Source organism: Ipomoea nil, unplaced genomic scaffold, assembly GCF_001879475.1.
Source record: "Ipomoea nil cultivar Tokyo-kokei standard unplaced genomic scaffold, Asagao_1.1 scaffold1043, whole genome shotgun sequence".
NCBI lineage: Eukaryota > Viridiplantae > Streptophyta > Magnoliopsida > Solanales > Convolvulaceae > Ipomoea > Ipomoea nil.
Genome location: NW_017617471.1, coordinates 4,380,430 through 4,405,624, shown reverse-complemented (window position 1 = coordinate 4,405,624; position 25,195 = coordinate 4,380,430). Strand labels below are relative to the sequence as shown.

Genomic DNA, 25,195 nt, shown 5'->3' with positions numbered 1-25,195 from the left:
TTAAATTGGACTTGGGCTGAGTCTCGTTTAAGTAATTTATCTTCTTCTAAATCATCCCAATGTGTAAAATCATGTTTGTGTGGACCATGGTCCATACAAGTTGTGTGGACCATATTTTGTATACAATAAAATAATGTATATTCAATACAAAAATAATGTACATTCAGCACAAAAATAATGTACATTGTATTCAAGGATGTACATTATTTTTGTACTAAGTGTACATTATATTGTATAATGTACATTCAGTACAAAATAATGTACACTTAGTATATTAAAAATGTATTTTTTGTTATGGTCCACATAACACTGTGTGGATCATGGTCCACACAATAATTTGCCCAATGTGTATGGTTATATGGAGTGAGAATCATTATTGCGTAAACTATGGTTCACACAGTTGTGTGGACTACGGTCCAATAACACATAAAATACATTATTCTAATACATATAGTACATTATACATTATTATAACACATACAATACAATATTTTAACTCATAAAATATGTTATCTTATTCCATAAATTTCATTATTCTAACACATAAAATACATTATTATAACACACAAAATACATTATCTTACTCTAAAATGTTTATTATTTTAACACGCGGGCAGAACATAAAATAGTAGTTGCTGAACATCCTTAGTTCCCAGCATCCTCCGTTCATTGAGAAATGGATCAAATTGAACGTTGACGCAACAAGAAATAAGAATAAAGGCAATATGGGTCTTGTTCGGGTGGTGCCTGGTGAGATAGGTAATTTGTAGGCACCCCTTGGAAAGAATTACTCGTACCAAAAGAAGCTGAGGCAATGGTCATTCATAAAACTTTAAGTTGAATTAAATCTTAGAGTTCGAGATTTTATTCACGTGAAAACCGATTCTCTCCTAGTGCGGCAAGGTCTCAACTTTGGGTGGTACTATGCATGATGAGATAGGTAACTTTATTTTGTTAGCTCAAGAGTACGTCTATCTCTTTACTGGTTTGTATGGAGTGGTTTTCCTATCCTATCCTCCTTCATTCATCTGTAATGCTTTGTATTCATATCTTTGAAAATATATTACCATTTACCAATTCAAACTGCTAGGCTGGTGCTTGAAAGGACAGCATAGCTTAGGTTTCTGGTTTTCTTTGACCTACCCTCACCAGCCATCTCCTTTTTAAATATTTGATAGCTTTCTTATTTGACTTTGCTGGATGAAAAGTTTGATTCAAAGCGCTTAACATGCATGGCACATCACCAAATTAAATGACTCAACTAATATTAAATTTATTTCTATAATGCCATGATGATAAACTCAGGTTCAATTCCTAGTTGGTGTATAAAACATTTAGAGCGATGATACATCAAGTATTTTCACTTAATCTATCCAAATTATACCAAACAGTGAAAACAAAAACAATTCAATCAAATAAATCCAAAATTTTTACAAAAAAATAATGAATAATTCAAAAACAATATAATATATAGTGTATGTAAATCTAGGTTTAATTAATATAATGGCGTTTTGGTTTAATTTATATATATATATATATATATATATATATATATATATATATATATATATATATATATATATATTTGTATGGTTATTGAGTTGGTACGGTCTAACCGATCGATCGATCCGATCAATTATTCTTGTGGATGACACAGCGCATCATATCCTTGAACTCCAAAAAATCGACGAGGCCATCGCTATTCTGATCGTAGGAAGAAATCATCTGCTGCACTCTATCGATCTCATTGCCATTCTCCAGCAATCCGAGCTTGGTGAGCACCGCTTGGAGCTCCCTGGCGGATATGAATCCGTCGCCGTCCTCGTCGAACACTCTGAACGCCTCCTTCATCTCCGTCTCCTCCTGCGCCTTGGAGATGGCCTCCTCGCCGTCTTCTCCGGCCTCGTCGCAGCCGAAGAAGACGTTGTCGAGGGAGCGGTGGAGAGCCTCGAAGTCGTCGAACGTGAGGCCGTCGTTTCCGTCCTTGATGAAGGATCGGATCATGGAGTCGACCTCGGAGAGATCGGTGTTGAGGCCGAGGAGGTTGAGCGGCTTGTTGAGCTCATCCACGGTGATAATGCCGTCGTTGTTGCGATCGAACATGTCGAAGATGCGGCGGAGGCGGACGGAGTTCAGGCTGGGGCTCCGCAGCCGGAAGGAGGTGGAGGTGGTCATGGATTTTTTGCCGGAGGTGCATTGGGACTGCGCTGCGGTGGCGTCGCCGTCTGTTTCCATGGTTACGGCGTTGATGGATATTGAATCGATCCGAGAGATTGATAGAAGAGATCAGAGAAGATGAGAAAATAAATGAGGAGATGAAAGCTAAGGGGAGTTTAAATCGAGAGGAAAACGAGTAGAGATGCCGCGCACCACCAATATTTGATACGGATCCGAGTAATTACTAATTATTATGGGTACTGCGCGTACGCATAAAAAGGGATTTTTTTTGTTTGAAAGGAAATATTTTTGTTTTTTTTTTTAAATTTTATTTTTCATTTCTTTAATTTTTATCAATTTGTATCAAGACCAAATTTTAGTGGGTAATTAGAGTGAACGTGCGGGCGTCACGTACTATTACAAAAATAAAATTTTACTATATAATGCAATCTTTGAAAGTGTCGTTGGTTAGAATTTTTTAATCTTTAGCCGAATAATGTTAATATGACATTTGTAACTATCTTGTTTATTAGTCCATATACGACTGCATGTTAAGAATTAATGCTTAACAATTATTTGTACCGATTGTATTCAATTATTCACAAGAAAAACCTTTGCGCATATGTTTAGATTTTATATTATTAGGTTAACCCGATAAAACCAATACATATATAAAAAAATGCATGTTATATATTTGATAAGAGTGAATTCCATTTTTGGTCCTACTGTTATAGGGGCGTTTTCAATTTCAGTTCACTTTAATTATTTTTGTCACTTTACAACCATTGTTATTGAATGTATTCCACTTTTAGTCCACCATTAATATTTTTGTCAATAGGCTGTATAATCAAAGGGTATTTTGGTCTTTTTATGTTTGTCTCTTCTCTTTTAATCCAGGCGCTTCTTCCTCCTCCCCCGATATTCGAAGATGGCTCTTCAAACAACGAGAATGAGAAGCCAAAGCTACATCGTTTCGTTCGTTCCAACATGGGCCGGCGAGGTTTCTTAGGTTTTAGGTTCAATGTTCTCATTTCTTTAATCAAACATAGCCTTGGATGAGAAGAAATGTCAAAATACCCCTAGATTACACTACCTCTTGATAGAAATACTAACGGTGGGACTAAAAGTGGAACACATTCAATAATAGTGGTTATAAAGTGGCAAAAATAATTAAGATGGACTAAAATTGGAAACGTCCCTATAATTATCCACAACTTTCACCGCAAATATTATTATTATTATTATTATTATTATTATTATTATTATTTGCGGTGAAAGTTGCAGATAAAGGAGAAGAGAAAAGAGTTTTAATTGGGAAGGGTAAATTATGTGAATTCTTTAAAATAATAAGGATAAAGATGAAAAAAAAAAACAGGAAACTATGAGCTTATTTTAAAACGATACCTAAGGTAGTGTTCTAAAATAAATTCTTATTTTAAGCTAGGGGCTTATTTTGGGAACATTACTAAACCGAGCTTATAGCTTATTAGTAGCTTAAAATAAGCTATAACCTCTTAAATAAGCTTTGCCAAACAGAGTTTATAACTTTTCAACTTTCAGCTCCTTTTCAGCTTTCAGCTAAGTTTGCCAAACAGAGCCATGACAGTGTAAATATATTTTTCTATAACAAAATTTTTAAAAATGTTTGATTTTAACAAGTTAACATGCCGGGGCGTTGCCGCGCATCTTTGACTTTTTCGCAGAAGGCAGCTTCTTATTAAGTATTCCGAAGAACACTGAATAATCAATGATTCCCACTCTTCATCGTCATATATATGTAATAAATTCTTATATTGATAAAATAAATAAATTTATTTTTTTTATATCTGCATTATTAATTTAATCCGTGTTATAATTTTTTTAAAAAACAAATTGACACCTTATTGTTACGGAGTAATAAACTAATTCCCTACAAAATTCATAATGATTATATATATATATATATATATATATATATATATATATATATATATATATATATATATATTTTAAAGAATACAATATTAGATTGATTATTAAGCACATTGTACTCATATGACATGTAGTGACTTCTCTTATGTAGGAGGTCATGAGATCAAATCTTAGTGGAGGCGTTGTTAATTTTTTGTTGCTTTGAGAAAGTATGTTTGAACATATACTACAATGTAATAGAGTAAGTAGCATTCAAAAGAAAAAGATTGATTATTAGCTCAAATTTAAAAATAAATAAGTAATAAAGTAGTTTATATTTACTTTAAAGATTTTTTTTAATGGTTGGTTATAATTATATTACATTTTATTTTATTTTAATATATATGTAATGTGATGACACCTATTTATCATTCCAAATGAGTGGTCAAAACTCAAAAGATATATTGAACCTTGATGGTGGGGTCATTGATTCAAAATATAATTTTATTATAAAAACTTTACAATATATTTTTAGATAATTTCAAATTAATTTTATTTGATTAAACATTTATAAACAATATTAAAAATTAATCTTATTCTAAAAGTTAAATACTTTAGTTTGGAAATTTCTAAAAACATGTAGTTTGGAAATGTCTATAAATATATAGAATTATAGATTGATTTCCTTTTTGCTCATTTTCTTCCTTTTTCAAAATGAATTCTTAAAGTAAAGATAGTATATTCGTATCAAATTAGAATATTAAAGATTATATTTGTATTTTGTTAAAAAAAAAGTACATTAAAGAAAAACATATAACTTTGTAAAGTATAAAAATACACTTAAAAATATATAGTTATCTCTGTCCTATTTTATGTATTTGGTTCAATTAACAAGTCTTTACTTAAGTTATTTACAATTAATTTTTCATAATATTAAATTTATTATTAATATATAAAATTTATATATTTATAAATTACATTAAAAGTATTATTAAAAAAATAATTTAAAATTATTAAAAAATAATAAAAGAAGAAAGCGAGACCATAAGATATCTTGAATAAGTCATAATTATATGAGATTTAAGTTTGTACTATATTCAAATTAATTCTCATTTATTTTTTAAATATGAATAAATTAAACATGTCTGGTTGGATGGAAATTATTTTCAAAAAAGTAAATTTTTTAAAAGTTGAGAAATGTTATTTTCTCTTGTTTGTTTTATGTAAATCATTTTCCAAATGAAGTAGAATTCTTCAAATTTGTGAAAAAAAAAAAAAAAAAATCTCTGTAAAATATTGGTGCACGGCTCTCACTTAGCGAATGTAGTAGATGATATGCTTAAGCTTAACCGAAAGGGAAATATACTAAGGAAGAAGAAACGACATAATTTAGGGAGGCTGCACTCTATCTTTACTGTTGCAGCACCGAATTCAATTGAAGAAACACAAGATAATAAAAAGGAAAAGAAGCCCAAAAGATCACTCCAAAATCTGTGGCTTTTCGCGACCTCCTTCCTGTTCTTTCACTCCTACACCTTTTACGTGCCGCACCCTTCTGGAAATCCTCAATTCCCCATTGCTCTGCAGCTTTCTATGAAGGCGAAGTGGGCGTTTTGCCGCTTCTGGTATTTGCCCTTATTGCGAGCTTCCAATTCAAGTGAGAGTTGATCAGTTGGGGGAGAATTGAAAGCAAGGGGAGTGTGTGTGTGTGTGTGTGTGTATGGAAGGTGCCAGCCCGGGCGGGCGGTCTCGCGGGGTGTTGAAGAAGCGCCGCCGCGGAGGAGGAGGAGCGCCGGATAATGGGCTGCTCAACAGCGTCAGGAAGCTTCAAAGGCGCGAGATTTCTTCGCACAGAGATGCCGCCTTTGTTCTCACTAATGCCCACGAGAAGTTCCGCAATATGCGCCTCACGGTTTGCTCCCTCCATTTCTCTCTACTATCAATTTAGGCTGCACTTCTAATTATTGCCAATTTTTAATTGATAATCTTCTGCCCCGGTGGGACCCCATACACAAGCCGCCATTGTTTTAGCTTGAATCCATAACCTAAATGTTAATGGTTCAAAAATGAGTCATTACAAAAACTCAAGCTTTTTGATCACTTCCTGCAATATTGGTAGGGTTAGTTAAACTTTAGCTTAACAATGAGATAGATGGAAGGTTTAGTTAAACTTTTAGGAAAAACTATAACTGAATTTCAGAATTAAAAGAAGTCGATATTGAATGGAAGGTTTCGTTGATGGAATAAAGCGAGTGCTGTGCAAATAGGGTGGTTTTGTGTACTCATATATCTCTGGCTTTCACCAGGAGGAATACGATACTCATAATCCCGAGGGGCATTGTTCATTAGTAATTCCTTTCCTGATGAAGAGAACGAAAGTTGTTGAGATAGTCGCAGCACGGGATATTGTTTTTTCGTTGACGCAATCTGGTGTATGTGCAGCCTTTAGTAGAGGTACCTGGAAAAAGTTCCGTTTTTCCCTTGGATATCAGTTGGATTTGAACTTGATTATTTTAATACTGCTACTATTGAGTGCTTTTTCCCCCCTTTCTGGGCAGCAGTGGTGAATAGGAGGGTATGCTTCATGAATACTAGTCCAGATGAAGTTATAAGAAGCTTGTTTTACAATAAGAACAACGATTCGCTTATCACTGTTTCGGTGTTTGCTTCGGATAACTTCAGTTCATTGAGGTGCAGATCCACAAGGATTGAGTGCGTACCTCTATGTGGTTCTCTGTCATGCAAATTCTAAGCTGATTTAACCTGTGCCCTATTCTTAGTACCTTTTTTTTTTTTTTATATATATATTTTTATTTCCTATACATGAATATTTAGATACATACGGCAAGGTGACCCAGATGCTGGTTTCGAACTTTTTGAGTCCGAGTCCCTGAAGTGGCCTGGCTTTGTTGAATTTGATGATGTAAATGGAAAGGTTCTAACGTACTCAGTTCAGGATAGGTATTTCGCGCTTCATAAAAATGATTTTTAACTCTATTGATTACTTACGATTCCACCATCAATTGTAATATTCTTTTCCATTTTTCTGTTGCAGTATATACAAGGTCTTTGACTTACAAAACTACAGGATGCTCTACACCATAGCGGATAAGGATATACATGAAATCAAGATCAGGTATTTCTCACTGTCCTCGACTCCTTTCCAACCTCTTCTTTAAAGCAGGAAGAAGGGAAGTCCCACGCCCCCCCACCCCACCCCCCACCATACTACCCTTTCTAGAGAAGGAATGAGCAAAAGTACTTGAGAGAATGAGCATAGAAATTTTGCTTTAACGAGTAGTGGAATAAGTTCTAAATTTTTCATATCCCTTCGGTTATAATCTTATTGATCATTGGAAGTCATATTTGGTGTTGATAATTCATATGCTCTCATTGACTATTTCAGTTATTTCTAATGTCTTGATGCTAAACGTTGCTCCATGATAAAATTCATTGTAAAAAACTTATTACCGTTTCTCAATTCTTTTATGCAAAGGCAAGTTTGACGGTTTGAGTAGGACTTCCTCCACTTTATACTCTCCTTGTAGTTCTCAGCCTTACAAAATGTTATTTTTAGTGGTAGACTTTGAAGATTTAAGATATGTGCTTCTCCTAAACCGGGCATCAATATGAAAACGGTTTCAGATCAACTCAGTGAAGTCACTGTTGCCTAGCCATTATTGTAGAGCATGAAGATATTTTTAATAACCAAAGTGTCTGAAAGTGTGCAGTCCATTCTTGCGATATCTCTATACAATATGGCTGCATGATATGTTTAGCTTCACAAAAAATGATAAAAATTCTCATGTTTTGCATGATTCTCTTAATTCTTAGAATATGTCTATATTTGTTAATCGGCAATACACATTTTCTTTTAGTTGAGTGATGACAATGCTCTTGACAAATTAATTCTTTTCCTATACAGTCCAGGTATTATGTTATTGATTTTCAACCGCAAACAGAGTTATGTTCCCCTCAAGATACTCTCGATAGATGATGGAAGAATTCTTAAAGATTTTAACCATTTACTACATCGCAATCAGAAGGTTGAATTCATTGAACAATTCAATGAAAAGCTTCTCATCAAACAAGAAAACGAGAATCTCCAGATTATTGATGTATTATCAGATTCCCCATGCTCTCTTGTTTTACAGAAATAAAATATTATTTGTTTTTGTAAGGCTGACTGTTTTTCTTCTTAGGTCCGCACTTCTGAGCTGAAAGAAGTTAGTAGGACTGAGTTTATAACGCCATCTGCATTCATCTTTTTGTATGAGAACCAGTTGTTCCTAACGTTTAGGAACCGAACTGTTGCTGTGTGGAATTTTCGTGGAGAGCTCGTAACTTCGTTTCAGGATCACTTGCTATGGCATCCCGACTGTACTACCAACAATATCTATATTACCAGTGATCAGGACCTGATTATTTCTTACTGCAAGACTGAGGCCGCTGATCAATGGGATAATGGTAATGGTAGGTCACCTAACTTCTATGTTACCTTATTTATTATGCAATTATTCTCTGGTTACAGGTTGGGGGAACATAATACAGGCTGCATAGAAAGACAACACGAATCGGATAAAATTAAATTCTAAATCCATAAGTAGACTTTAATTCTGAGTCGAGTGAATAGAGAAGTCCCCTAAAATCTGGTCTCACTTTCTATATGTGGCCTTTAGTAATACTGGCATACATACGGTTAAGAGTCTCACATTGAAAAATAAGAGAGAAACATATGGGTTTATAAGACCATGAGTTATAGTAGCTAGTTGATTGGATTTAGTCTTTTAGTGTGGTTTGGCCCATGTGCATTATAACCTAGTTGAGTGACCTTGTCAGAGCTTTTTACCCAGTGTCGTGGGCCCCTCCACTTGAGGGGGAGCCAATCAGTCTTTTACGGCGAAATGTGGTGATTTTTTTAGATGATGTCACGGTCTAAAATTGCACCTCTCTATGTGGATGCATGTATTTTCTGAAATTATAATGTTCTACTAAATGCTTAATAAAATACCCGTATTATTTTTGAATTTTTATGAGAAAGTTGTTTATATAGACACCTGCACTAGACATGATCCTTAGATGCCAGAAACTTCAATTCACCCTATAAAATATTTCATCCAAACATTATAGGACTGCATCGTATATACTGCCAGGCCATTCTGGTAATATTTTGATGCTCGTAACATTTCTTGTGTAGTCTTGCTATGAAATGATCTTCTGCTATCGTCTTGCTTTTCTCAGATACTTCAGTTATCTATTTTCCTTGTGTAAACCTGATTCTTGATACAGTTGGCTCTATCAACATCAGCAGCATCTCCACGGGAAAGTGCCTCGCCAAAATAAACGCGGGAAACAGTTGTCCTAGATACACCGAGGGCGAGTCAAGGAGGACCAAGTCTTCTCTCAAGCATAATGGTACTGCTGCAGAGGCGCTGGCCGATGGTGACTCGAGGAGGGCCACGTCTTCTCTAAAGCATAACACGACAGTTGCAGAGGCTCTGAGAAACATAACCTCCCTTTTCTATGACGAAGAGCGCAACGAGATTTACACCGGTACCTTATCTGGTCTTGTTCATGTCTGGTCTAACTAAAACTTTAATTGGTTTGGTGCCGCTAAAAGATTGTTGTACCATCATTGCGTCGTGCCGGGTTTTATTGTATGTCTAAGGTAGGTGGAGCTTCATTCAGAGAGGTGTAGTGTTATCAAACGCATTTTGGAAGTCAGTTTTGTTGTGTACAAAACCGGTTTTAGTACTATGTTTATGTTGGGTTGGGTTTTAATGATGTTTGAAGCTGAAAGTAGTGTACTTTATTGGCTTTAGTTCTATTGATGTATTCTGCACTGCTATATATACAAGTGGAAGCAGCTTTTTTCACATCTCGAGTTACATATACTTACATTTGCACTTAAATGCCATTTGGTGCTTTCTTTTGATTTGATTTACAGGAAAGCTCATAACTGCTATTCAAAGGTATGTTTTAAGAGAAATTCGTTTAGCTTTTATCAGTTTAAATTAAGGTCAATAGATTGTTTCTATGGAAAGTTAAACTTTAGAATTTTATGGTTATCGAATTAACTATTTGAGATTGTTCTCAGTTTTTTGATACTTTCTTACCAATTAAATTTTCTGAAAAGTGCAAAGGAATATATTTATTGAAAATAATTTTTATTTTTTTGAAAACTTTATTGGAAATAACTTTGTTGTTTAATATGTTATGTTGTACGGAAACTCTCAATTGGATTAATATTTCTACATTAAGGGGGTGTATTCAATCATGACTTTCATCGACTTTTAAAGACTTTTATGAACTTTAAAAGTTTGGAGGTATTCAATTCAAACTTTTAGAGAGTCTTTAAAAGTCAGGCGGTATTCAATCAAGATTTTTAAAGAGTCTTTAAAAGTCGTATAGTATTCGATTAAGACTTTTAAAGAGTCTTTAAAAGTCATGTGGTATTCAAAAGTTATGAACTTTTGTAGACTTTTTAATTTTAAGACTTTTGTAGACTTTTTCTTCTCAAATATAAATAGTTGAAATCCAACTATCAACCCCAAGATTTCAAAATTTTCTTTCTTACAACTTTGAATGTTTTCTCTCTCTATTAAAACTCTATTTTTTTCTCCCTATTTAAACTTTATAAACATATCTAAATTCAATAAAATTATTTTTTTCTTCATTATCCTATATTTTCCTCATACCTAAACTCTACTAATTTTTCTCTCCTAAACTTTACAATCTTCATCTAAAAATTTGAAATAATATTATTTTTACTTCATTATTGCTTGTTTATATTGATTTTTATTTTTTCTATGAATTTTTTATCACTAACTTTCTCTAATTCCCTCTAAATACATGAACAAAGCAAATTTTTCATTGTCAAATTTTAGTATAAGTTTCATAATATTCATATAAATACTTATATATTTTGTTTTTTATTCTTTTTATGCTTATATTTGTAATATATATTTTTCCTTTTTTAACGAACAAGTTACTACGAATAGCGAACTACTGTTCGCCATAACAATTTGAGGTTACAAACAATAGCACCTTGTTGCTGTTTGCAGTCTTAAATTGCTATTGCAAATAATAGTACTCTGCGTGATAGATGTCTAGCAATATATCAAGTATAATTTTTTTTTATATATATTATTAATATTAGATTTTTATTTTTTTATTTTATGGAACTTGTAATTATATTTTTAAATATTTTATTTGATCAATTCTTTTATTATAAATTTTATTGTATAATATTGTTATGACTTTCTAATGAAATAGTTTTTTTTTTTTTTTGTTGATGTTTATTAATAATATATATAAGTAATTAGCATTTTTTTTTGAATAATAAGTAATTAGCATATAAGTCTCAGCATACTAGGGATAAAAAATAATAATCTTGAGAATGTTGATGTGGGTGAAGAACTATATAATAAGAAGAATTTTATGATATATTATAAATGTTTTGTAAGAAAATTATAAATGATAAGAATCAAAGTCATTGAAAGTTTGTAAGGGTGTATTCAATTTAGAATTTCAATGACTTTTGTAGACTTTTTAAAATAAAAAGTTGATAAAAGTCTATGAATGTTTTTTATATAGACTTTTATAGAGTCCTATAAAGTTTTAAAAAGTTTTAAACGACTCTGTGAAAGTCAATCAAAGTTTATTAAAATCTATCATTTTAAAAGTCTTTAAAACTCTACAAAAGTCATGATTGAATACACCCCCCTAAGTCCCATAAATTTATAAGAACATCATAAAACATTTCAAAGTAGTTTCTCTAATTTCAAAAAAATTAAGGAATAAGGTTCAAATTGGCCACTGAATGTAACCTGAAAATGTAATTAGGCCACTGAACGAAAAAAAAGTGCAATTAGACCACTGAACACTCCAAAAATGTACAATTTCACCTGATAGCAGGTTACCTTCAATTTTAGCAGGTTATCTGCTTATGTGGCAGCTGAGTTGGCATTTTTAATAAATTTTAAATCATTTTTAATAAATTTTAATAATAAATTTTTATTTTAAAAAATAAAAACGACTTTATTTTATTTTTTATTTAATTTTTTTTTCAATTTTTTATAAAATTTATTATTAAAATTAATTATTAAAAATGATTAAAAATGCCAACTCAGCTGTCACGTAAGCAGGTAACCTGCTAAAATTGATGGTAACCTGCTATCCGGTGAAATTGCATACGTTTGGAGAGTTCAGTGGCCTAATTGCACGTTTTTGAAGTTTTCAGTGGCCTAATTGCACGTTTTGTTCGTTCAGTGGCCTAATTGCATTTTCAGGTTATGTTCAGTAGCCAATTTGAACCTTATTCTAAAAATTAATAATACTTTTTCTATGAGGAAACTAGCAAACTATAATTCTCTTACTCTAGATTTGTCATATGTTGGTTTAATTCTAAAGCAATGTCGTGTTATTGCTAGGGATATTGGGGACGTTGTTGTCCGCCATGTCCGAAGGTCAGTGAACCAGGTTGCTAACGTGCTAGCAAGGATGGTTGTTTCTTCCTCAGTTCTTGGTGTGTGGGATATTATCCCACCCAACTGTATTTCTGATTTGTTCTTATGAATGAAGTTGTTTGGGTTTCAAAAAAAAAAAAAGTGGCGTTTGGTGGTACTTTTCTATCAATTAATTTTTTTTTAAAAAAAAATGTTTCCAAAGAACGGAGTATTTGATAGGAATAATTTTACTTCCCTTATAAACTTAAATTTTAACAGAATGAGAGGGAGGGAATTTCACCCAGTAATTCCTCCTTTACACATCACTAATCATCAACGTGAGTTATATAAATTATTGTTAAGAAATAATTATTTCTAACAGTTTCCCACTTGATTCATATAAGCATGATACCTTAATTATATGAATCAACGTTAGCATTCAAAAAAAAAAATATGAATCAACGTTAGGAATAAATTATTTCTAACAATCTCCCACTTGATTCATATATGCTTAACTTTACAATTTTCAATCCTTAATTTGAGCTCACTTAATGTGAAAATGTAAAAGTCACAACCTTATCGAACTTTATTAACCGAATCATGGCGGTTAGGCCTGATGTAACGTCCCGCTCCCTTCTATGTATCACAGTTAATAAGAATTCGAATCATAAAAATTAATTAGCATGTTTGGTGTTACTCAGAAAACACAACAATTAAATTACCTAGAAAATCAATAACACATTAAAATTAATTAGCATGTTTTGACTTTTTAACGCATTTCGTTTCTTGTGTTTATGTTTCCATGCAATAATATGATAAAGAGTAATTAGTTAAGTTTCACCTAGGAAAAAATGTTGGCCCCTACTTGCGATTTATTTTCCCTAATATCAAACTCACTCTTTTCATGAGTAGAGCATCCCAGCAGCGCAAACTCAAAATTATTTTTTTCTAGGTTCCACAAAGAAAATAAATAAAATTAATAAAAGGAAAAGAAAAGGAAAACAAGCCAAGGTGGCAGCCATTTTATTGTTTTTCAATGGGACCCACTACAGTTGGAAAAAATTAAATAATTCCCTACCATTTTAATTTCTTCTCTCCTACATTCTCTCTCACATGTCATGAAAAAAAAAAAAAATCACATGCATCACGACATGGGTAGTTCAGTTGATCACATGGATGAAGTTTGAGAACAATGACTCGAGATTGAGTCTTATTAGCAACAATGTAGGAACAACCTTGCATCTATGTTCAGCTTAATCAGCTGAGAATACTCTGTCGGGTTGGAACATAATAAGGTTGAACAACAATGAAAGGTCGGGATGTAGGGACGGACCGGAGCGTGAGAGGCTCTTGCGATTGGGAATCCAACTTTTTGAGAACAAAAATGAAAGGTCGAAACCGGGACGTGGGGAGTCATAAGGTTGGAAATTCAACCTTTTAGGAACAACAATGAAAAAAAAAAATTCATTAAAACTGTTGTTGGGGTTGCTTCTAAAACTTTCTCACCTTTTAAATGGTAACATGCTTGCCTAACTATTAAATGAACTTTTAATATTGATATAATGGAGACAACTAATCAAGTTGATGGGGAAAGAAAGACCACCGAAATTGAGGTGAGCTCATGTATGATGTATGTACTAAAAAGTCTAAAACCACTAATGATAATTAAACGTTCCCCAAGTGGCCAAGTGGAAGGAAAGCATGCAATAAAGACATTAGGCCTCACTATATAATAGAGTAGGGGTTGCAACTAACTATTACAATTCAAGAGACTCCAAAATCTCATCAATTCATATATAGGATTGGCATGAAGATATATAACTGGCCCTAGGCTTTAATTAATTGTTTAAGGAAAAATGAAACATTTAATACCGTAATTATACTTGAAGCGTGAACTCAATTTTTAATATCTAAATATTTCTCATGCTAGGTGTCTATGATCTCTTAATGGAAATGTTCTAAAGTCTTATTTTGACCAATTTGGTAATTTATGCTTCCATACCCTTCCTATGTACCAATAACTCAAACCCGTTACCCTAAAATGGGTAACCAAGTGAGTAGATTATGGTTCTCGTACCAAAATATCACGAGTTTGATTCTTGTTAATATTCTCTCAAACGAGCCTACTGTAAAAAAAAATTTCTAGTACAATTTACTTTTCTTGTAGATTTGAGGTGGGGTTTACTCAGTACGCATCATCTTTGAGTAGTGGCTACAGGGCTACACCTCGCTCTGCCATATTGCGATTATCACCTCCATCTCCCCGTATCAAGTGACTGAAATTTACATCTTAGTATAATTGAAAGACAACATGTCATTTTTATCTTTTTTATAACAAGATTAGAGTCTAGAGACATCATTATGGCACTGTTTGGTAAAATAGTTAGCCTATAGGTTAATTTTGACTTATTTGATCACTATTAGCTGTTTGACTTGGTTAAAAATCAATATAAGTATTTGATTAATTAACTTTTTGTTACTCTAAAAATACTAAAATTCAAAAAGCTGTTTTTTAAGCAACTTTTTCAATTAACTTTTTGAGAAAAGAAATTATACCAAACAGTTATCAGCTAACAGCTAATTTACTAAACACCTTTCTACAATCAGCCAATGTTATCAACTAGGTATATCATCTGATTAACTCAATCAACTAACAGCTATCAGCTAACAGCCATTTACCAAACACGACTATATATTGTACGGAGTAATTATCATTAAATTGGGCTACTATGGAATCTGTAGTGTGGGGGCCTGGGATTTCAATGATGTCCGTTTCACCTGTCATTTTATTAACTGCCCTCATTATTTGTGTATTTAAAACTTTCATTAAATTTGAAAACTCTCTCTCTCCCTCTCTATATATATGTGTGTGTATTGTGTAATATATTCTGCCTTGTAAGCATGGAAACATAAAGGCAGACCAAGAGTCAAAGTACAAAAATATATTGACCGGACTGCAGATTGATGAATCCTACAGAGTACGTCGTACGTGACTGTCGTGTAATATAGTTTCTTGTACTAATATACATATAAATACATTAATACATATTCCTTTCTCTAACTTATAATGTACAATTATGTTTGTCTCAGCACAAGAAGCCGCCGCCTGCGGCATTGCTCGAAACAATTTGCTGTCAAGAAGGTATGTATATATAGTAGTTTGAACTTTGAATTGTGTTGTGTTGGATTTTTGGATTATTGAAGGATGAGTCCAAGAGTGCAAACAAGACAAGTAGCTTGTGAGTTGCTTGGTCAAAGTTTGATTTGATGTCGATCCAATTAGAATTCATGCTTAAAATTTATTGGCTCGTGGTTAATTAGTCAAACTACTTGGGGAGCTATAAATATATATATATATATAGTTGCGAAAAGGGTCAAATATGCCTTCAAACTTTAACTGAAAAGTCAATTAGCCTCTAAATTAAACTTTTAAAATGTGCAATTATACTCATCAACACTTTATTTTGGTGCAATGAAGCCCAAATACAGGTTAATTAATGACCTGTTATCACAAGTCATGAGGTTTTCGGCCACCTCCGACGAAATTTTTGACAAAAAAAAAAAGTGACCGGCAACCGACGAACGCCATCTGGGTTGCCTTCTCTGGTTGAGAAGACGACCACATCTAGGTTGCCTTCTCCAGCGAGAAGGCGACCCAAATCTGGGTCACTTCTCGCCGGAGAAGGTGACCTAGCGGTCGCTTTCTCCACTGAGAAGGCGACCTTGGTGTCTTCTCCGTAACAGTCGCTGATCACTTTTTCTTTTTGCCGGAAATTTTGCAATTGTCACCAGTCATTTTTTTTTTGCTAGAAATTTCATTGGAGGGTGGTCGGAACCCTAATGACTTGTGATAGCAGGTCATCATTAACTTGTTTTTGGGCTTCATTGCACCAAAATAAAGTGTTGGTGGGCGTATTTTCAAAAAAAAAAAAGTGTTGGTGGGCGTAATTGCACCTTTAAAAAGTTTAGGGGGCTAATTGACTTTTCAGTTAAAGTTCGAGGGCATATTTGACTCTTTAAGTTTATGGGGCTAATTGACTTTTCAGCTAAAGTTCGAGGGCATGCATATTTGACTCTTTAAATTTAGGGGGCTAATTGACTTTTCAGCTAAAGTTCGAGGACATAATTGAATTCAAACTTAAATTTTTAAGTTCAATCGAACTCGAGCTTGAGTTAGAACCCCTATAATTATGTCGAGCTCAAAATCAAGTCAGGTTCGAACTTGACTTATTGGTTGACTCATTTGCACTTTTAGTCGACTAGTCCTATCCTCGTGTGCAACATGTAGAGGTTTCTTTATTGGGTAACGAATAATCAAACCCACTTTAACTCCAATCGAACTTGGGCTTGAACTCACGCCCCTATAACTACTTTGAGCTCGAAATCAGGCCAACTAGGTTTGAGCTTGACTTGGCTTGACTCGTTTACACTTCTAGTTCCGTCCTCATGTGCAACACATGAAGGTTTCTTTATTGTATAGCATAAATAACTAGGCCCGCTTTGACTAGGATACTACGTTATAAAAGTCTAAACTAATACGGAGTAGTTAAATTCTTCAACATGCATGGATATATCTACATGTGTGTATATATGTTGTATTTATATATAGTTTAGCTATGTTTAAGGTTTAATTTGATAATAAATAATAACAATTACTTTGACAACTACTATGTAGTGTAATGTCATATCTGTTACCATTTGCAAAAGATGAGGAAAGTATAGAAAATATATTACTCCGTATTTTGTAAAGAATGAATTTTTACGATATCGATAATATATGATATAATTTATGAAATTTTTATTTGAAAAAAGATGGAAAAAATATAAAAAATATATTACCTTGTAAAGAATGATTTTTTTTTTATGATATCAATAATATATGATACTCCGTATAATTTATGAAATATTTACAGTATCCATAATATATGGTATAATTAGATAGCTATATGAGAAATTTGTGAGTATATACATAGTCATGAAAAGGACAAAACTAGTTTAGGTTGTGTTTAATTGGAGACTTTTGCATCCTAGTAAGTTTTAATACCAATTACTATGTTTATTTATCTACTTTTATTATCCAAAACCAAATCCTTTAGTAATTATACAACTCATTATCCTTTTACTTCTGTACATTTTAATAAATTTATTTACCATCAAACGATGTGACTCTTTACTTAAACTCATTCCATTACTTTGATTCCCATTATCATTCCAATTCTAATGTTGAACCCAAATCACCCTTAGGTTTCTTAGCCCTTCTTCATTGATGTTATCGCTGCTGATTAATCTTTATATTACAAACAAAGAAAACAGGCAATTCCAATTTCAAAGTCTCAGCCATTTACTCTAGTAGTTAGCTAATTAGTTTCTCTGTGGATTTGTTGTGCATAAATAGACGAAACTAATATGCCGCAGTCGTCGTCGTCGTCCTCCAAGATTCATCCGGCGGCCGCCGCCGATAACAGACGCACGCCTCACAATGACGACGATCAGCCTCCTCGTCCGCTGCCGATTGCTTTCACGGTGTGGAAGAGATCCAGCATTAGTTTCCATGGAACCGACGGGTTCACGGTGTTTGATCACCTCGGCAGGTTGATTTTTCGCGTCGACAATTATACGAGGAAGAGGACGGCGAGGCTGTCTTCCTCCGTGGTGGTTGGGAGCGGCGGAGGAGGGTGCAGAGCGCAGGTGCATGCCAAGGAACATGGCGGCGGCCTTGTTCTCATGGACGGATTCGGCAAGGCTCTATTAACACTCGTGCCACAGGTAAACCCTCTAATCATAAGTTTATTTCTTAAAATTCAAATGAAGTTTAGGGTTTCTGAGATGAAAATAGTCGAGTTTTAGCCTTACAGTACTCGGATTTAATTCAATTCGATTACGACCGTACTAAATTTAGTTCGCCATCATACAATCCGTGCAGAGACAAATGTTATTCTCCTTATATCTGACAGAACGATTCAAATGACATAATCTAAATGTGGGTGAAAAGTGAAAAACCTTGACCGAGGTTGACAATCCTTCTATGTAAGAATGACTACAGTTCAATTTGAACAGAACTCGACACTAGACACTATAACAACCGAACTGAAATCAGTACCGTAAAAACGGTTCCGATTCATCAGAAATCGAAAGGGATTGATTCCGGTTCCAATTTATCATCATTTCCCAAAAGTGTGAACTAGCAATTTAAAACCAGAATCAGAACCGAATTACAGTCATATCTAGTTCTATGTCAAATATAGAAAGATATTATTTATTGACCACTAAATTTTAAAAAATAAATAGAAGACTAAAAACCTTTTAATTTATGGGAAAGTTCACGCTTTGGGTGAAGCTCGGCTTATGACCCTAGCTGGAAAAAACTAAACCTGATATTAACTCTTATATTATACTCCGTAGTAAATTCAGTCTTCTAATTAGTATGATGTCAATATAAAAATGCAGTTACACATGCCAAGCATGCATTATCAGTGGATTGGTTATAGAGGAGAAGATGATGAATGCAATCCCAGAACGCCATTATTCATGATGAGAAGGCCGTCACATCCTTCTCCATTCCTCCCAAGCTTAAGGTCACTGTCAACCAAAATTAGGTGCGAGGCTGAAGTCTTTGTCGGAGACTGCCACCGGGGAGCTATTAAGAGCAGCCGGAGGCCGGATTACAGGATAGAAGGATCCTTCAAGAGGCGGGATTGCAAGATCACCGGGGCCGATGGCCGGACAGTTGCAAGCATATCCAGGAAGTTAGCCAAGACAACAAACAGTGCAAACACTAGTACAAGTGTGTTGCTGAGTGATGATGTTTTCAGTTTGGTGGTAGAGGCAGGGATGGAACCTGCTCTTGTTATGGCCTTCATAATGGCCATAGATAGGCTTTGCCCTAAACCACATACCCCCTTTCTGTGTTCCTAACTATGGACAAACACAACTCCTATTGAGTCTTCATCCATATTTTACTGCTCAACGCAAGTTATATTTTAGGCAGCTTAATTTTGGATTAGGGTTAAGGAATTACAAATTCGGGAATGTGCGATTTTGGTCATTCAATTGTCAGAGCTTAGTCATTTTAGCCACTAACTATCATGGGTGAGTAAATGACACCCTCAGTTATTCCAAATTGTTGCAATTTTGACCCTTCCGAACAGAAGAAACTCCATTATGGCTGAAACAACAAGTGTCTTTGGTCCTTCCAAATTGATGTTATGTTGCTCTTAATAACGTGTGGATTTGGGAGGACCAATTCTTTTGTGGCTGAAAAAGTTTGTCCCATGAGCAATTTCCTAGAGTTTCTTCAATCTATTAGCGGAAGGACCAAAATTACACCGATTTGGAATACATGAACATAACATTCTGCTCACTCGGGATAGTCGGTGGCTAAAACAACTAAGTGCAAACATTTGAAACGCCAAAATCACACTTTGCACTTACAAATCTATTAACAAGCCCAACAGACAAACTTAAGACACAGAAGAATGGCAGAAATTTAAGGAAATTATTATTTTCATCAAATCATTCGCATCAAGCCTTGAGTGACAAAATGTGAATTGAAAGATATCCAACGAATAATTAATGATAATTTGGTGCCCAAAAAAAAAAAAAAAAAATTGAAAAAGGTAATATTGCTCTATAAAAATATGGAACATAACTTTCATGCCAAAGATCCCTTCTTCACTTTCTTTTCAAGCTGAAGTTAATTTAAATTCAATTTGAGGTATTGATATAAAGTGTAAAGCAAATGCCTGTTTTCAGTACTACATGGTGAAAGAGGAGAAAAAAAATCCTCGGATGAGGGAGGAGGGTATACTCCAGGCCCCATATTAAACAAGAATACAGAAATGTTTCAACAGCAACCACTGACACTACAGGTTGTATTTCTAAATCTGCTCCCAGAAATCGTGGATGCAAAACCCCATCAAGTCTACTAGTAAACAACGTAAATGTGGCAATAAACAAACAGTTCTCTCGAAAACTCAGAGTTACCTGAGATGTTTTAAATCAGCTAATCACCAGAGATGTACGTCTTTCCCTCATAATACCTCCTCTCGCTTTCAGCCTTCTTTTCATTCCGTTTCTGAGAATATAAGAAATCAAATTTATCGATTGCACACAACTTTTTTTAGATGGGTTATCACATGTGAACTCACACAACTGTCTCAAAAGATTGCTGCAGCATTAAAAATAATGGTCAAATTACCAAAAGTAATGTAGATCATAGGTCTAAGGTCTCCAATAAAATCGCCTTTAATGATGATAACCGGTCCATTTATGCTGTCTAACAGATACACTAATTTTCTGAACTTATAGAAATGCTCTTGTACATGTTTGAGCGAAAAAGAGAAACTCTGTACCTGGTAAGCCTCATGATTTGATACAATCCTCCGTATTATAGTGCTTGTTGTAATGTCCAAAGGACTCTCAAGTACTCGAAAAATGTCCATGCTTATTGGAACAGCATATGGGTTTCCCTCTTCCTGCAGAATCAACAATATCATCAACAAAAAGAAACTCGACAGACTGTTCAATTTTATAAATATGAAAACATCTCCTAGTCTAATAGTACCTTTTGAAAATCATTATCCTCGGCCACTGTTCCATGGACAACTAAAGAGATATTAAAGGTTGTTATCTGCAACAAATCCAATCAAGTGTAAGTTATGATGACAGATCCATAAAGCAACTGAGCATTTATTCACTGCAATCAACTCAAAAGGTTATGATGACAGATCCATAAAGCAACTGAGCATTTATTCACTGCAATCAACTCAAAAGGCATTATGTGCTTAAAGCACTTGTTGAGAATCTAAGAATATTGTTTTTTTTTTTTTTCCCCCTTTATCTTTTGATAAAGCTCTTCCACTTCAAAAAGCATTGAAATCAAGAGCAAAAGATGAAATAGCAATATTAAGAGAGATCAAAATGTTTTAAGAAGATAGGTTATAGATTACCATATCTTTTGACACCTCCCTTGGAGCACCTATTATCACCTCATCAACATAACCACATGCTAAAACACTTAGGCTTCTCTCATGAAGATTCATTATTGGACGGTGTGCACCTCTGTGGGCACTGCAAGGAACACCAAAAAGCTGTAGCATTGCAGTTAATCCATATATTTTCAAAAAATGTCATAATTTCATTAGCCACCACACATAATCCAACAGAAACAGCAGAATAACGTGTGGAATAGCTTCCTCCATGTATTTAGTCTAGAGACACCATACAACTGCAAAAATACTACTAGAGTGCTTCATCAACATTATGTATGCAAGAGATATATTAGAAAATTGGACTAAAGAATGTGTGTGTGTGTGTGTGTGTGCGCGCGTGAAGATTTTCAACTCCTCTACCCCTTTCCTTTTCACTAACATTGCAGTTCATCTATTTATTTCCTAAAATCAGTGCAATTCATTAGTCAGCACCATAGAATCCAATGGAAACAGCAGAAGACAAAATAAGAAACCAGACAACTGCTTTCTCTGCAAGAACTAGATTCCAGAGAAACCAGACAAATAGGGAAAAGGCATATCGTTAGGTAATTTATTGTATTAATTATGATACAGCTACAAAGAAATGAAGAATGAAATAGGATTGAATAAACTGCACAAAATACTAGTAGAAAACTTTATCAACGTTCCTATGCAAGAGTTATACTTAATTCTGAAAGTAATCTTAGAATAAGAGGACTAACATGCACGATGCAAAATAGGTATTCACATTTAAACTCCTTCCACACCCTTTCCTTTTGATTTAAGTTTGCAGCTGCTATGAGTAACACTAACCATAAAACTGATTACTAATTAGCAGTACTAGTGTTCTCTTTCTCCATCAATTTTATAGCCTTTTACCATTTTACATTCCAGTTTACATATAAACAGATCAGATGAAATATTTGAAGCCAAAGAACTTTTCTTTAAAAATATCTTTTTTGTTGTGAACAATAAAATAAATAGATGATAAATAATAGAACTCCAATAGACGTTATGTACTAATTGTCAAGTTCTGTATTTAACTATTTATGGAAAAGGGATGGGGATCATGACCAATGATACTGTGTAAAGCAGTGTGTTTTTAGTTTTTACCTGACAGTTTGATCAGTATGAATGCCAACAAGTAGAAAGTCACCAAGGCCACGTGCAATCCTTAGTATCTGCAATCACCAGATAAGCAATAAACGAATATGAACTTTCATGCATTACCAAAAAAAGAGAGACAAGAATATAGTACTAATGTAGTTCAATTTTGAAAGCTATCTAACTATATAATGCAAGAAGTGACAAGAAGCATCAAGTTTGGGCTATGGTAGAAATCATATGGCATATAATATAATCATGCAACTGTAATCCATATACCATGTCTTTATATCTGAATTATCACACATACCTCCACATGTCCAGCATGAAAGAGATCAAAGGCACCATCAATATAAATTATGCGAGCATCAGGTCCAGGTCCCTACAATGAAATGCCCGAAGATATCCAGCATCAAAAGGTATTCCACAATGTAATATACTTTTTTTTAGAAGTATATGTTATTATTTAAAATCATAGGAGAGGATAAGGTGTTTTGCCAGAGAACACAGAAGGATAAAATAACCAATTCGTAAATTTCTTTTCATTGTCCCAATCAAAGAAATCAGTGGTCTTCCACACATGGGAAAATCATTAGAAAGAATTATTCTTTTAAGAAATCCTTAAAACTAAATCAGAAATGGCACTTATTAGTTTTACTGAAACTAAAAGTATGGGACTATGGGTGAAAAACACACCTTCCCATTAGAGAATTGCACAATTCTACGAGATGTAGGCAGAAATTGAGATATTAGAGTTCCACTCCCAGTAACACCATCTTCAGATTTTTGGCCATGGCCATGGCTAAATTGTCGCTGCAAGGATGCATTTCTAGGGGTGCCACCAGAGGATCTCTCTCTCATGCAAAGAAGCATTCGTCCTATTTTTATGCAAGCAACAGAGAAGCACTTGAAATTATACTCCAAGTAACATGGTTAACAGTTAATAAAGAGAAAAATGGATAGATCTTCACTTCAGCAAAACCCATAGCATAAGGTAGGAAAACCCTTCTGACCATCAAACCCAAAATTTGGAAATTTTGTTTTTCTTTTATTTGTTTTCTGTCGGGATAGAGATAAGGTTGCAAAGCAGAGAATTTAAAGGCAGCATAAATATTTACCAACGATGTCAGTGCTTGAGACTCCTTCCGTGCGCTTGATCTGTTTGTAGCGTCCAACCTTCTTGGCAAGGGCATAAGCATCAGTCCCATCAGGTAGAAGACAAGGATCATCCCCATGAATAATATAATCTATATCGTACTCATTGAAAAGTTTCTTCATAAAATCTTCTGTAATAGCATATGGGGCATCAGGGATAACTTCGTCTACCCACTTTACGCCATTAACCATAATCATCCTACAAAATTCACAAGCAAGAGAGATACTTTTGACATTTGCTGGGAGGTCTGATAGAAGAACAGTAAATAGTAAATACTGTATTAACATTTAACAATACCATCTTAAAAATAAAAAAAATAAAAAAACCCAACCACTGCATGTAACCAAAGGCTTAATACAGTTACAAGGAAACTTTAGAGAATCCAATAGTGCAGCATAACAAAGCTAAGATATATACAATCATGAGATGGCAAGTTCCCCAACTTTTATACATTGAATTCCACTATACATCTCAATGGTAGTGACATAATTTCTATGATTCAGACACAGTACAAAAACCTAACATTTCACCCAAAAAACCGAAAATGAACAGTGGATGTAGTTTAACGAAGGAGCTTCCATTGAATAAAGAGAACAGCAACATGAAACCGGCGACTCAATTCAGGGAAACAGAAAGAGAAGCAATCGACAAACAAAAAAAATGGAAATGCAAGGAGGCAAACCTCTCGTTAAGAGGAGTGACCGGAGGGCCTTTATTGGCGGTGATTTCGGCATCGCTAACAACGCCGACGATTAATTGGTCGCCGAGGGCGCGGGCCTGGCGGAGGGCGTTACAGTGGCCGTAATGCATCATGTCGAAGCAGCCGTCCATGTACACCCTAATCGGCCTCCTCTTCTTCTTGCTGCTGCTGCTGCTGCTCCACCACCCGCCCTCGGGGCGAGCAAGGCGGAGGCCGAGCACGGACAGCCCTAGCACCGCCCCGCCAACGAGCACGGTAGCTAGAAGGCGCAAAGTGTGATGCGCGTTGTCGGAGTGAGAAGCCTCTGGACCCCCCATCGTGATTCCTGCTTCTGCTGCTCCTGCTGTGTGTCCCCGCCCAAATGCGTTATGCGTGTCATTTCATTACATAACAACTCTGAAAACACACGCCCACACGCTACTATTTCATGGTTAATTTGTTACACAATGTACACACGTATATATCATTTTCTTCTCCCAACCTAAGGGGCTCCATACCCCGATCTGACAAGAGCATTTCAGAAGATGTAAATCAGGGTGACTTAATGGTTTAGCGGACATGATCAAATGTCATTGCACAAAAAAAATCTGTCTACTTTAGACATAATTCTCACACTATCGCCGTCGAGATTCGAACATTGGTCTCTTCTCCCAAATATTATCAACACACTACTATTTCATGGTTAATTTGTTACACAAGGGTATACACGTCTATATCATTTTACACAAGTTATATACGTATATAGTATCATTTTCTTCTTCTTCTTCTTTTT

The 25,195-nt window shown here is 34.5% G+C and overlaps 4 protein-coding genes across 7 annotated transcripts; 2 read left to right on the top strand and 2 right to left on the bottom strand.

Moving 5' to 3' along the window:
* Positions 1 to 1,593: 1,593 nt before the first annotated feature.
* Positions 1,594 to 2,311, bottom strand: LOC109181314 (calcium-binding protein CML42-like). The gene has a single exon (XM_019331066.1). The coding sequence runs from the start codon at positions 2,233 to 2,235 to the stop codon at positions 1,633 to 1,635; it is 603 nt and encodes a 200-aa protein (XP_019186611.1). The 5' UTR covers positions 2,236 to 2,311; the 3' UTR covers positions 1,594 to 1,632.
* Positions 2,312 to 5,372: 3,061 nt separating this feature from the next.
* LOC109182290 lies at positions 5,373 to 9,959 on the top strand. 4 transcript variants are annotated; one of them, XM_019332423.1, is made up of 8 exons: positions 5,373 to 5,959; positions 6,354 to 6,501; positions 6,606 to 6,759; positions 6,883 to 7,008; positions 7,103 to 7,183; positions 7,973 to 8,165; positions 8,250 to 8,520; positions 9,359 to 9,493. In XM_019332423.1, the coding sequence occupies exons 1-8, from the start codon at positions 5,768 to 5,770 to the stop codon at positions 9,388 to 9,390; spliced, it is 1,197 nt and encodes a 398-aa protein (XP_019187968.1). In that variant the 5' UTR covers positions 5,373 to 5,767; the 3' UTR covers positions 9,391 to 9,493. The 4 variants fall into 4 exon arrangements, with proteins under 4 accessions (XP_019187968.1, XP_019187966.1, XP_019187964.1 ...); XM_019332421.1 differs by having other exon boundaries at positions 9,356 to 9,493; XM_019332419.1 differs by having other exon boundaries at positions 5,380 to 5,959; positions 9,337 to 9,959.
* A 7,755-nt stretch (positions 9,960 to 17,714) lies between these two features.
* LOC109181945 (protein LURP-one-related 5-like) lies at positions 17,715 to 19,751 on the top strand. The gene is made up of 2 exons (XM_019331925.1): positions 17,715 to 18,260; positions 18,942 to 19,751. The coding sequence occupies exons 1-2, from the start codon at positions 17,901 to 17,903 to the stop codon at positions 19,407 to 19,409; spliced, it is 828 nt and encodes a 275-aa protein (XP_019187470.1). The 5' UTR covers positions 17,715 to 17,900; the 3' UTR covers positions 19,410 to 19,751.
* Positions 19,752 to 20,173: 422 nt separating this feature from the next.
* LOC109181944 (ethanolamine-phosphate cytidylyltransferase-like) lies at positions 20,174 to 24,823 on the bottom strand. Its single transcript, XM_019331924.1, has 9 exons — positions 24,406 to 24,823; positions 23,686 to 23,921; positions 23,264 to 23,445; positions 22,878 to 22,949; positions 22,577 to 22,644; positions 21,443 to 21,563; positions 21,058 to 21,123; positions 20,846 to 20,968; positions 20,174 to 20,568 (listed from the first exon to the last, which is right to left on the bottom strand). Exons 1-9 carry the CDS (start codon positions 24,738 to 24,740, stop codon positions 20,497 to 20,499), a joined length of 1,275 nt encoding a protein of 424 aa, XP_019187469.1. The 5' UTR covers positions 24,741 to 24,823; the 3' UTR covers positions 20,174 to 20,496.
* Between the last annotated feature and the right edge of the window lie 372 nt (positions 24,824 to 25,195).